General features: G+C 40.3%; 1 protein-coding gene across 1 annotated transcript in view; it reads right to left on the reverse strand.

The window, feature by feature from the left end:
* The window catches only part of CPA6 (carboxypeptidase A6), an 88,701-nt gene that overhangs the window by 40,726 nt on the left and 33,350 nt on the right, over positions 1–14,625 (reverse strand). Inside the window, exon 2 of the mRNA XM_042869489.1 lies at positions 3,313–3,388. Within this exon, the coding sequence (XP_042725423.1) occupies positions 3,313–3,388 (76 nt within the window). The remainder of the gene's footprint in view (positions 1–3,312; positions 3,389–14,625) is intronic.

Below are 14,625 nucleotides of genomic sequence, written 5' to 3' on the forward strand. Positions count from 1 at the left end.
CACTTTCTCCATGCTTTCATACATTTTTAAAATATTCGATGCCATGGGATTTTCTTAGGAAAAACTATCAGCGGTGGGTTCATTTTATATTATTACCAAGAAATGTAATACCCCTAGAAGTAAAGGAGATCTTTGTAGCTGAGCAGTTTGCAGAAATAAAGAAGCCAGAGCAGACTTAAAATGACAAAATATGCTCAGGAACGATTAGTGGTAAGGACAGTTATTAAGAAATGAGTAGAAAATGTGCAGCTTGTTCCGATGCATTACCAGTGGTTATGGAGCACACTGCACTCAGAGGATGCTGTTTCTGCATTTTCACATGACCAATAACACCTCTCTGTGAAGATCAGAAGTGATGAAATTCTGGGAAGTGTGGTCTTCTGGTGAAATGCTATTCTGGGTTTTTGGAGGGATCGACTTCCAGGTCCTAGCTCTACCAGTACAGTTTGGAATGATCTTTATTTTGCTGCATGTCAGGTCACAGTGCTGCATTATGCAGCATCTTGTCAGCAGGTCAAGAGAGGTTATCCTCCCTCTCTCTTTAGTCCTGGTGAGGCTTCAACTGGAATACTGCATCCAGTTCTAGGTTCCACTGTACAAGAAATACATGGAGTTTCTGGAGCAAATCCAGCAAAGGGCTACTAAAATGATTAAGAAACTGTAATGAGACCTCTCATAGAAGGAAAGGCTGGGGCAGCTGGGCCTGTTTATCCTAGAGAACAGAACACTCAATGGGCGTCTGATCAATGTATTGAAAGGAAGGGTGCCAAAAAGATTGGGCCAGACTCTTCTCACTGGTGCTCAGTGATAGGTCAAGAGGCAACAGGAGCCAAGTGGAACACAGGAAGTTCCATCTGAAGACAACAAAAAAATTTATTTGCTATGAGAGTGACAGAGCACTGGCACAAGTTTCCTGGATAGGTTGTGGAGTCTCCTTCCCCAGAGATATTAAAAAACCACCCAGACACAGGTGGACATTAGTTAGCAGGGTTCAGGATTAGCTGATCTCCAGAGGTCATTTCCAACCTCAACCTTTCTATGTTTCTCTGGTCCCATGAATTTGTGATTCTGACCACATGTAGACAGGCAGTCAAGTAGTTGCAGATGGGACAGCCCCAAGACCTAAAAAGCAGCCAAATCCATACTGTTTTCATGAAACTGGGTGTCAGTACTGTCTTATATTTTAAAAAATCTTCCCATCAACCTCCTTAGCTCCCTACCTCGTAAAAATCAATCATTTTCTAATTAACTAGTCAGATTCCAGTGCACTTTGCCAAAATTTTATTATCCTGTTCTCAGAGTTGTAGCATGCAACTATTTATTCAAGTTTCTACTGCTCCCACTTTGATGAAATTGGGTGAACGAATCTCCATCTGGGAGCCTAAGGGAGCTCTGTAATGAGAAACAGTTGCAGGAAGGTGAGTAACCCTTTTGCTTTGCAGGGTTTGCAATATGAGGAGAAAGGAAAAAACATATGTGCTCCCTCTTTATGTTTCAGTATCCAAAGGGAAGAAATTAATGCAAAAAACAGCTTCCACATGTATTTCTTGGTCTGATGGTTAGACTTTTTTCCTAATTTGAGTGAAATGATTATCCTCTTTGGGGTTTTACTGTAACACTCAAAGCTGAGGGTCAGGCCCAAAGTCTCCCTGAGACATTAGTAAACTCTGCAGAAACAACTATAAGATGATATTCTTTAACTGACTTGGGCATTACAGTGCAAAGCACTATAACACATAGCATTGAACACTGAGGTTCCTCATGCAATGTGTATGGAAGCCAAATGCCTTAAGAGCAACATTTAGTATCCTAAGTGGAGAAATAACCAAACATGTCAATAAGAAATGTAGAGGTGATGGAGAGAGCCTCAGCCTACCAACTTAAAGCTAGTGAGGCATCAAGCCTCACCTGATGGATATTCTCTGCAGTGAGTCTTCCCCTGGGGTCTGGAGTGTAAGGCTCTGTCCTCTTTCTTACGAACCAGCAGCAAGAAAGCTTCATCAAAACCAAAAGATGGAACACTTAATGTGAGAGCTCTAGGAGCTCCATTTTTTTTCCAATTTGATAAGCAGACTAAGATTTGGTTTGCTTGTATCCTTGGTGTTAACTACTGGACTATAAAATTACATGCACTTTCACTCTTTGTCCCAGTGAGAACATAATCATTTATATCAGGCCTCAGTAACACAGAATGAGATTCACTGCAGTTTGCCAAGTAGTTTGCTTGAAGTTGAAAGCAGTGAACAGCAAAGGTGTTTGCTCATGCTCTCAACACTTTGATACTACTGATGTGACACAAAACTATATTACCCAGGACTGACAGTTACCACAGTGATCCACTGGCAGTGTCCATACAGCTCTTGTCAGCCAGACACAAATGTAGGCTTGAGTTCACTCTGCCAAATTACTTAACTTGTTGTGTCTGTGCTACTTCTAAGGCTGCCCATCAAACTGCTCTACCTTCACAGTTATAGGGAAAAGTCAGCTGCTGCCCTCCTGCAGAGCATAAGCCAACACAGGTAAACAGCAGAACCTGGGACTCACGGTCAACACCTGGAACAAATTCAACATCATGATCAATTTGCTACTTCTTTGTTTCTGCTTTGGTTATTCTGTTTTGGAGACTATTAATGAGGTTCATCCATCCCTGGGTGCCTAAGCTAAGTCCATGTGCACGGCACAATCCTTGCTTTGCTGTTGCAAGGATTTGGGGTCCTGCTTGTGGGTAATCTCCTTTGTTGTCTGTGATACTGAGCCAGATTGCTATAGAAGGAGCGCCTGTGCCTTTGGTAGTTTTGCTAGCAATGCAGAGCACATTTATGTTGTGTTGCACCAGGTAGGATCTCACTCCAAAGCTTTTCATTTATATCTTCAAGAAAAGGCTAAGGAAGACGGTTTCTGGCTTGCCAGTGAGTCCTGCCTGTGGACATTCTGCTAGAGATATTCCCAGTCTAAAGCCACTTTATTTTTCTTACTTCTGTATGTGTTCATATCTTGAAGTCAGTATTTTAAATTAAATCAAGCTAGATAATGAAGCATGCAATTGTGTATGCTGGCAAGAAGTGGGAGGGGAAAAAACCAGCAAACTTGCAAGTGTGTCATGTATATTGTTTTAGGCAGTAAGTGTTTTCTGTTAAAATTATCAGGCATGATGAATCCAGTTCCTTTGCCATTTTATTGAAAAATTAAGAATTTAATGGGAAAAGGCTGTTTTCCAGAGAATTAAATAGCTTGAAGTAAAATGACAAATTAAAGGCATTTAACCAGTGCAGTTTTCCACAAAAATGGGAAAAAGAAGATAATCAAACTCACCTTAAGCCTGTTAAATGCAGCCTTCAGGATCTGTGTCTCCCTCTCGCTCTCAGGAACAACACGAATGACTTTATCACTGCCAATAAGAGAACATTGAATTGACACTTTCAGGATTCTTGCAGCAGCACAATGCAACAGTAAATAGGTTACAGTGGCTGTAATTGCACTCGGCAGCAGCAAAATGCCAGACGAACTGGAGCTGTGCCTCTAAACTTTCTGCTTGGGTCATGCGCTTCCATGCAAGTGTTCTGCTCTTTGCAGACAAGAGTGTTACGCTGTTCTTCCATTTCTGTGTAAATGCTTTTGTTCCTTGCTTCTAACAACCGTTCAAACAGATATCTTCCATACTGAAAGTGTACCTCAGATAAAAAATTATCCTTTATATTGCAAAAACATAAAATGTCTTTCTGAAGGCAAGATCAGCAAGATGCACTGCTTTTATAGGTTTGAAAATGTAATGGGCTTTGGAGGATCCAGTGGTCTCATACTTTAAAGAGGGGACTGTAGAAGATAGGTGGCCTTCATATGAAGGACATACCTTTTGCCTTACCCTTGCACAAATCTGTCATGTAAACATGTAAACAGCTATTCTTACATGCTCAGAAGGTTCTAGATAATAGCAGCTCATTCTTTGCACTTTTTTTTAGCAGATTATAACGAAGGTAAATTTTGAAACATAGAACAAGAAACTGAATAGCTGTCCATCCATCTGATGGAACTGTGGGAGGCTGGAGAGCACAAGGTGACTGCAGAAAAATGCAAGCTGTGATTGTGCAACTAAAACATTAAATTCCACTCACAAAAGGGGCTGAAATAACTGTGCATGGCCAATGTTAGTTCTGGTGTTTTCCTACCTTTTAAGACTTTGGCTTCACATCATAACATTCAGTACTTCTCTCCCAAAAGCCCAAAGAAATCATACGCATCTTTATTTGGACAGTTCCATCCTCCAGCCAGAATCCTCTTCAATTTTTTTAAAGTCCAATTTCTTCCTTGCTTGGGAATTTTATGCTGTAGAATTTCCCTTGACATTGAGAGGAAGCTTGTTACAAAAACATATTGTGAAGCCCCTTATCTTCCTGATGCTTCTGAATCTGCTCAGAAGATACTTGGCTAACTAGAAACAACACTGGTGAGTGTGCCTTCACCTTCTCCCTGTCTTAGGAAGGTTCCCAGGCTGCTGCCATTTCTCAGAAAGCAAGTACTAGATCCTTCCTTTGCGGCTGCAGCTCTTGTAAGACTCCCCAGTGTTGTAAGAATTATTAAGATATTTACGAGTAAACATTAAATATTATCAGAGTGTCACCCGAAATCTGGGAAGAAAATTCTCTAAATCCAGTGTGATGCTTGAAAGCAGCACTCCTTTATTCCCCATGGCTCACACAGGGCAACTTGACAAGCAAGCACACCCTCTCGGAGTTCAAGTTCTACAGTTGAACAGTTGGGACATACATATGCAGTACATTGGCATACATATTCATTGTTTTTCAAGGTCTCATAGATATGTGCTAATGTCTCTTTGGGGGCCAGCTCAGTGGTATCTAGGGTGGTCGAGTGTCCACCTTCTTCTTCCCATTTTTTCACTATCAGCTCCATCAGCAAAGCCTTCAACCTACTTCCATCCACTTTTCCCTGGTTTGGAAGATTTCATTGCTTGTTAGGCCATAGTGAGTCACTTTTTACAAACAATGTATGGGGAACCTGTGGAAAATGTCCTTGCACATTTTGAGGCAAAAGATAAAAGTGTATTGTGACTCCAGTACTTCTTGCGAGGCAAAATCATTGAGACAGAAGATAAAAGTATTCTATCATGTCTCCAGTGCCAAATTACTGAGGAAAAACAAGACTGTTCACCCACTAAAGCTGAAATGGAAAGCTTTAGAACTATCCCTAGAATGTGTGTGCAATAATACTGATGTAGCCAGAGAAGTGGACTTGACAAATGGTCTGTGCCTCAGGAGGAAGATTTCTGGAAGGACCCTTTTTATAATTTGGCAGCTCTAAAAATTCTAAGGGAAAGATTTTTTACTAAGCTTTTGAGACAAGTTGAACCTCCCTTATAGCAACTTACACAAAAACAGAATGCTCCTTAGAGCACAAAACTGTTGTGTATTTTCAAGGGAAGTAAATGCTCTTAATTTATAATGCACACAGCAGTAATAGTCTTTCCCATTACTCACTTCTCTAGGAGTATTAAATTTCTGTTAAGAAGGAAATTATTAAAAAGCAGCAACGATTGCCCAGGACATGTGAAGGTGAAGTAATTAATAAACATTCATTGGAAGTTTCTGGAAGAATTGGGGCAACCAACATATGCGGAACAGATTTTAATGAAATAAGTATTTAAGCATGTGTTATACATCTATGATGGAATGTTGAAGGGACTGATATCACTTAAGTATGGTCCTGAATTAATACACGTCACTCTAAACTGTCTTGGATTAGCTCAGCAGCTCTGTCATTTCTCATGTGATGAAACACATGCCTTAAAGGGGAAAACACTGGTGCTGTGACTGATTGATCACTTGACACATCATTGGGAAATGCCTCAAGCTGTGGCTGGCCCTGCTCCTGGAGAGCTCAAAGAAAGCAGTTTGTCATACCTGGTGCTGTTAGTATTTCATAAAAGGATGGTTAAGCCAATGCCACAAGGCAGTTTCATTTTTTGTTGTGCAAGCTCCAGGAAGGCAATGAACTCCTGAAGGCTATCGACAAACTCCCACTTATGTAGGCTAGCCAGCTGGTGGGTAATCATTCTAGGTTCTTCCAAAAAGCACAAATACCAGATCCTGCTTTATTCTTGATATCCACCAACCAAATAACATAGTCCTAAGCTTTCCTAGGAATATTTCACATTAAAAAATCAAATTATTACATTAAGCACTATGCAGTACCCAATGGATTTAAAGTAGAGATCCAACAGCCTATACATTCAGCAACAAATTCTACTGGTTCATGGACTGCTGTGGCTGACAAATGGCAGCTGTATCCAAAACATTCAGAACTATCCATAGTGACATCCCCTATCCTTGCTCCTTGAGCTCTCGAGGAGAAAGGATCAAGTTGATCACATATACATTTAGGAAAAGTTGTTTCATATTGTCTTGCCTGATGATGCATGTCAGCAAAATGCTGCTTTATGCATTATTTTTCTAACTATGCTGTCTCTAAAACATTTCTTAAAAGCCTAATTTTAAAATTTTAAACAAATAGCAAGATGGAATATATTTTGCAGAAATTAATATAGAACATTCAGTCAACGAGGACAAACTTTCAATTTATCACCAGCAACTAAACCAATGGCATTAAGAGCTAGGATTTAGAGGGATGGTTTGAATTTTGTACCAACACGACTGAAAGCATTCACAAACAGAAGTACACAAGCTTTAAGAACTAAACTGACCAGTGAGATTGGTGAGCAAAGAGTAGCAGCCAGAGAGTGATGTCCCCATGGACAGTCTGGTATCTGAGCAAAAAGGGTGATAAACCATTGGCTAGCACTGACATGCACAGGGTTTTATGTTCCTCGTGATCCTCTTATATTTTTAAGAACTGCATGAAAAATGGTGCAGCTGCTTTTGAAACAGCAAATATGCTACGTGAGTCTGTGATAAACTCTGCCACTGCTGGGGAATAAAAATTCTTTGTTGATTTCTTTGGATCTTTTTATTTACTTCATTGTTTTACTTATCTATGAACAGACCAGATGGATTCAATGAAGCCATTCTGGAGCACATGCAAAACTTCTTTACCAATGTTGTGTATGGAATTTCTCTCATGAAGTCACATGGCGTGAATTGTGTTTTTGTAAATTTCCAATTTCCTTCCGGAAAATCCTTATTGTTATTATCTTGACTAATGTGAACCTTAATCAGCTCTCTCATTTCCCAAGGAATTCAATTAAAATATGTTTACAAAGATTTTACAAGTATTTTAAACACAGTTTGAGGAATTATGTTATAAATCAAATACCTACAGGGAAAAAAAAACACCCAAAACGAACCCAAAAGAAAACAAATCCCCACAATCCTCACTTATAGTCATCTACTCCTAATGGCAGAGGAAATCTTACAGTTCTTGAGAACAAGTCGCCATAGCTTTTGCACTCAACTGGTTCATTAAGGTGACGGGAGTACACACACACTGAAAGATACATCTGAAAAAACTACACCATGAAAGCCTCTAGACAACTCCCAATATGCCATCAGCTTTCATGTGCAATGAAAGATTCAATGCTTCACTCCTTAATCTCTGCTAAACTCTTCTGCTAGTCGAAATGTTTCAAAATATTCAAACTTTCTTTATCTGTTACTGGGATAGTGTTTCAATCAGAGCTTTAGTACTCTTTAAAAAAATTGCTTAAATAAGGTTGGGCTCTTTCTGGAAATTTAATAGGAATGTGTGGGAAGGGAACTTAACAAAACTTCCTGAACACAACTGTAAGGTTTTCTGTATTGGAACAGATGCCGATCCAAACAGAAAAGAGAACCATTTGTGTTTTCTACATAGCGTTCTGTATAATTTCTGCTTTTTAGTTAATAAGGCAGGAAAATTGATGTTATTCCTGGTACAAAGAAGAGCTAGCTTATCTATAATTTTGAAAGAAAATGATTTTGCTTGGGTAATGTAGGAAGAAATGCTGAGGAGGTAAAATATTTTATTGCATGATATTTATCAGTATCGAACAGATGACTTCTTTGAAAACAGAACTTATATGCATGTTGCCTGCTAATTCCCAGACTTGGTCTATCTGAGTTTGAAAGATTTTTTTAGGTGCAAAATTGATGTCCTACTTTACCCAAGCAAGAAACTTGCAGGCCTAAACTATGCAGTACTACCAGCACTATTCCTTTAAACAGCTTCATTCTATGAACAGGTGGTATGCAAAGGTGAATGTTTGCAGTTTAAGTTCCAACAAAGGAATGATGTTTTTTCAAGCAAAGCTGGCCTCCAGTGATTTGCAAACACTGCACATAGCTCAAACACAGAAAGGGGGAACCAGTTGCTTCCGTCTCATAAAAAAACTCTGTATGCTCATGGATGCCATCTTGCATCAACAAATGTTGTTGGGTCTTATGTAAATACAAGAGAGAAAGAAAGCACTTTCTCAGAGCAGAAAATAAACAAAATCATAGAATCATAGAATGGTTTGGGTTGGAAGGGACCTTTAAGATCATCTAGTTCCAGCCCGCTGCTGTAGACAGGGACACCTCCCTCTAGACCAGGTTATTCACAGCCCCATTCAAGCCTTGAATGCTTCCAGGGAGGAGGCATCCACAACCTTACTGGGCAACCTGTTCCAGTGTCTTACCACTCACAGTAAAGAATTTCTTCCTGATATCTAGTCTAAATCTACCCTAACTCAGTTTAAAGCTATTTCTTCTCATCTTGTCGCTACATGTCTTCATCAAAAGTACCTCCTCAGTTTTACTGTAGGCCCTTTCAGGTACTGGAAGGCTACTCTGATGTTACCCTGGAGTCTTCTCTTCTCCGGGATGAAGACCCACAGCTCTCTCAGCCTGTCCTCATATGGGAGGTGCTCCAGCCCTCTGCTCATCTTCGTGGCCCTCCTCTGGACCTGTGTCTACAGATTGATGTCTTTTTTTTGAGGTCTCCAGGACTGGATGCAGTACTCCAGATGGGTCTTCCAACCCCAGAGTAGACCTCCTTTAACCTGCTCCACCTCTTTCAACCTGCTCATCATGCTTCACTTGATGCAACTCAGGATACGATTGGCCTTCTAGGCTCAAGCACACATTGTCAACTCATGTTGAGTCTTTCATCAATCAGCACCCCCAAACCCTTCTCTTCTGATCTCAAGCCATTCATAACCCAACCTGTATCTATGCTTGAGATTGCCACAACCCAGGTGCAGGACCTTGCACTTGGCCTTGTTGAACTTCATTAGATTGGCATGGACCCACCTCTCAAGCCTGTCCAGGTCCCTCTGGATGGCATGCTTTCCCTCTACCATGTCAACTGCACCACTCAGCTTGGCATCATCTGCAAACTTGCTGAGGATGCACTCAATCACACTGTTCTTGTCTCCTACAAAGATGTTAAATAACACCAGTCCCAACCCAGCACCCATCCCTGAGGAATGCTACTTGTCACCAGTCTCCACGTGCACACTGAGCCACTGACTGTAATTCTCTGAGTGTGACCATTCAGCCAATTCCCACTTCCTAAGTGTACCACCCATCAAATCCACATTTCTCCATTTTGGCAACCAAGATGTCATGCAGGACACTGTCAAATGTTTTGCACGAATCCAGGCAGATGATGTCAGTTGCTCTTCCTCTATCCACTGACACCGTAATTCTATCATAAAATGCCACCAAGTCAGGCATCACTTGGTCTTTCTGCAGCCAGGTTGGTTTTCACCAATCACCTCATCTTCACTTTCCATGTGCCTCAGTAGGGCCCTCAGGTGGATCCGCTCCATGATCTTGCCAGGCACAGGGGTGAGACTGATACGCTTGTAGTTCCCTGGATCTTCTTTTTTTCTCTTCTTGAAAATGAAGGTTATGTTTCCCCTTTTCCAGTCAATGGGAAATTCACAATACTGCTGCGACCTTTCAAAGATGACAGATAATGGCTTGGCAACTTAATCTGCCAGTTCTGAAGAAATCATAGAATCATACCATTCTATGATTCTATTATATTATTCTATAATTCCCTCAGAACCTGTGGATGGATCTCATCAGGTCTGATGCACTTGTGCATCTTCAAGTTCTTTAGATGGTCTCAAACCTGATCTTCACTTACAGGGGGCACATTCTTACTTTTGCTTTCTGCAGCTTAGGCAGTGTGGCTAAGCCCTTGCTGGTGAAAACAGCGGCAAAGAAGGCACTGAGCACCTCAGCTTTCTCCATATCCCTCATCTCCAGGTCTTCAGTTTCCTTCCAGAGAGGTCCCACCTTTTCTCTGGCCTTCCTTTCATCACTCATATATTTGTAGAACTTCTTGTTCCCCTTATGCCCCTGGCTAGATTTAATTCTATCTGTGTTTTAGCTTTTCTAACCTGATCCGTGGCTGCTCAGACAACTTTTTGTACTCCTCTCAGTAACCCATTCCTGCTTCCACTCTGTATAGACTTCCTTTTTGCACTTAAGTAAGTCCAAGAGCTTCCTGGTGATCCATGGAGGCCTCCTGGCATTCTTTCCTGCCTTCCTTTTTCTTGCGATCTGCTGGTTCTGGGCTTGGAGGAGATGGTTCTTGAATACTGACCAGCTCTCTTGGGCCCCTCTTCCCTCCAGGGCTTTATCCCATCTCACTCTGCCAAGCAGTTCCCTGAGGAGTTTGAAGTCTGCTCTCCTGAAGTCCAGAGCAGCAAGTTTGCTGTGCACCCGCTCTGACACCCCTGCCTTTGAACTCTACCATTTCGTGGTCACTGCTGCCAAGGCTGCCCTTGAACTTCACATTATTCACCAGCCCCTCCTCACTGATGAGGACACTGTCCAGCATAGCACCTATTCTCCTAGGTTCCTGTACCACTTGGAGGAGGAAGTTATCAACATATTCCAGGAACCTCTGATTTCTGGTGCCCTGCTATGTTGTCCCTCCAAAAGATATCTGGGTGGTTGAAGTCCTCCATTGAGGACCATGATTTCTGAATGCGAAGTTGCTCCTATCTGTTTGCAGAGGGCCTAAAAAAAAAATAAAGAGTAGCAAAACAAATATGTGTCTTAAGAAAAACAAACAGTCCAAAGCAAGAAAGCAGGCTACAAGGAGATATGGTACTAACTGTGCTGGATTAATTAAGATATGCAAAAACTTAGAAGCTATGAACAGAAGAGTCTGCAGTAGTAAGCATAAATTAAACACTCTGTATACTCATTCGAATTCACTGCCTAAGATATGTATTATAATGACATATTTGCATGAAATAGCTGATGTTGTCAGCTTAAATGTAATCTTTGCAGTGACATATTAAGCCCACTTACTTTTTTAAAAAAGACCCATCTTTTGTCTGGTCTCAGAGATTACTGAAAGGAACTTATGCTGTAACTCCAATCTCTTTCTCCTCCAATATGTTTCTCCTGTGCTCTGCTTTTTGTTTTGTATGAAGATTTGAATACATGGTGACTTTGTCAGGCATGGCATGGCCCCAGTATGGCAGTACCAGGATGCTCAGTCCATCTCAGTCCTCCTGTGCAAAACAGGAAAGCTTATCCTATGCTCTCCATCTTGACTGAGGCATATTTGGCTTGTGTGGCATGGCTAGACAAATATGGCTTATTGTCATAATTATGTTAGGGCAAACAAGCATAGGGCTGCCCAGCAGGTGTCCCTGGACAAACTTGATTGTATCCGTTGCAAACATTTTTATCCCTTTTTCCATCTTTTCACCCTCACTTCCATCATGCTCGTGCTTTGCTTTCTCTGTCTGTCTCCTCTCAAATAAAAACTCAGCCCTAACAACTTTTTTCTCCCCAATGGTCCCAGGTTTGCTGCTTCTTTATCCAATTTTGGGATTTCTAGGTAATCTCATCTTTGCTTGATGTTACTGACACGGTTATCTTGTTGGTCCTCATGTCCCCAGTACTGCCCATAAATTACATGTAAAATTGAACCATTTCTCATGTAACTTCACCTTTATCTCTGCAAGGTCCAGCCATCCTTCACAGTCCTATCTGAAATTTTGTTCACTTTTCCACATTGTCATATCCAGCAATTTCTCATGTCAAATCCCATATTGTATCCATGTCCTGATTTGTTTGTTTAACATCAGGTCAGTGCCAGCATTTGCCTTCAGTCCTCACCCTCTGCCTCGCTAAAAATCCGCACAAATGCTTGTGTGCCTTTCTAAACTTAAAAATTGCTTCAGCTCACCTTAAACTCCATGTATGTCTTCAGACTCTGCAGCAACAATTTCAACAACTTTCAAATTAAATGTCATGAGATTCTGCCCAGCTCTTGACCTCAGAGAAATCAAAGAAAGAAAACCAAGACTGAAAGATGTACAGAATTTACATGTCAACAGGCTGAAGGGATGAACGGTTTGGTGTTACGGATCTACATTTGACTTCTTGTGTTCCAGCTTCCTTTAAGACCTTGAGCAAACCACCACAGGTCATCTTCAAATAAGGTTTGACAGGTTTTTGAGCTCCATATGTTTTATATCCACATTGCTGTCTGAATTTCAGTCATAAGAACCAAACACCATATATTTGCCCAGAGATATTTGCTGGTGGACTGAATTATGTCCTTCTCTTATGCCCCATCATTTCCAATGGCCTGCACAAAAAAATAAGTCTGGGCTCTATTCCTGTGGATGTGCTTGAAATACAAGTATTAGCAAATGTATGAGATTCAGTCTCTGTAGCTGAGTGCACACTTGCCTGCAAAGCACGTGGATGATGGACAAACTTGGACTAAGAGCTGTGCTTAGCTGACTGTAAATATGGTTCAGCTCCTCACCTTTGTAAATGGGGATGATAATAACTTTTAAATGTGCGGGGGTATTAAGACAATAAATATATTCATGACTTCCAAGCTTCCAGATGGCTATGGTAATGAGAGCAATGAAAGACGTAGCAAGCAGTAAACAGGCATTTCACAAAAGCTAAAGAAAAAAATTCTGCAACTATTATTCATGTCTTGAAACATCGTCCATTTATCCCATAGACTTCAATGGTGTCACAGCCACCATGCAGAGATCATCTGTAAGCCTACGAAGATACCAAACAACAACAATACCTGGGTCATTTTTTGCCATGGGGCTCTAACTTTTTGTCTGTGTGCCTTTGTTCTTAAAAGAGGGAAACAGATGCACTCATACAAATACAGTGCCAAGAAATGGACTGGGCTTCTTCAAGCCCTATTTTCTATCACACGCACACACAATGGAGGCAGAAGAGCTCTTTTGTTCTAATGGTTATATTTTCCCCAAGAGTTATCAAAGACCGTACGACACGAAATTAGACAAAGGCTGATGCCATTGTCGCCCAGCTGGTCTTACAATGCTACATAAAGACAGTGAATGTCACTGCTCATGTTTCACACACAATAGGGATATAAAAACTGGCATTTTCTAGCCGGTCACCTGAAAAGGGCATTCTCAGCATTCCATGACAACTTTGCTTTTACTGAAGCTGAAGTAACATCACATCAAATGGATGCAGATTTAGTTTTTCTAATAAATTTGTTTGAGATCAGAAAAAGAAAGACTGGTCTGCACAAAAAAGATTAGCAATGCTAAGCTACAACTATGTCTTCTTAAAGATTTAATAATGATGCTTTATTATTTGTGTGGCTCCTTTGCCTACAAGAACAGCATGCTTTTTTTTCCCTGTATCCTATGCATGCCTTTTTAATCAAATCTAATATTTTCCACATCTTGAGCTTTCTCCATACACACCTACAACTGATAACATAGATTGCCAAGGTCTTGCCTACATGCAAACAAATAATGGGGTGTGCAGAAAACTTTTTAAAGTTCAGTGGAAGGTTTTTATGCCCTTTGACAGACAATAAATTAGTATTTCTAAAACAAAAAAAAATAGAAGAGCTGAAACATGCTCTCTTGCTTTGGAGACAGTTATGAAATTGTGAAATACGTTCAGAGGTTGGAAATAGCTATAATTCTTTTTTTCAGGCAAACTATAAAGCTGGAAAATATAAAATATTATGTTTTCAATGAAAGGAGTCTTTTACAGTCTTTAAAGAGAATTTTAAATGCTAGCAGTTTTCTGATAAAATTGCATGAGTTGTCACCACTATATAGTAAAACTAGTACTTTACCATGAAAAGCACAGTAAAATTGATTTACTGTAGACTATTTTGAAAAGTCTTGAGATTAAAATTCTCATGTACCAACAAATAACAAAGTAACTATTTTTTCTGATACTGATAAATGGGTTGACATACATAAATGTAAGGTCTATAACTTTCTTTTAGACCTTTCTAAATTCAGAGGAAAAAATTAATTAAAAAAACATGAACTGTGTGGACTTAACTGCTTATGACTGATGGTTTTACCTGAACTGGCAGCAACTGAAGAAGAGAACCTTCGAGTAGAACGTCTGCCCACCTCTAACTATGCTACAGCCACTGAATGGGGTGATTTATCTGTCCCCATTCACTGTTTCTCAAAGACATGACAATACTTCAGCCTTTGAAAAACAAAGGGAAGAAATTGTTATTTTTATTTTCGTGAGCCACGCATTTAATTTAAATCAGCAATTTATTTATTTTTTTTAACACAATCTCTATGGGATGCTCATAAATGTTGCTAGATTCACTATGTAGTTTCCTACAAAGAAAGGAAAGGAATAAGATCTTATGACCACAAGGTCTTTTCCAGCACAC

This window comes from Lagopus leucura, unplaced genomic scaffold (genome assembly GCF_019238085.1).
Source record: "Lagopus leucura isolate 7727_CA_CO unplaced genomic scaffold, USGS_WTPT01 Super-Scaffold_100002, whole genome shotgun sequence".
NCBI lineage: Eukaryota > Metazoa > Chordata > Aves > Galliformes > Phasianidae > Lagopus > Lagopus leucura.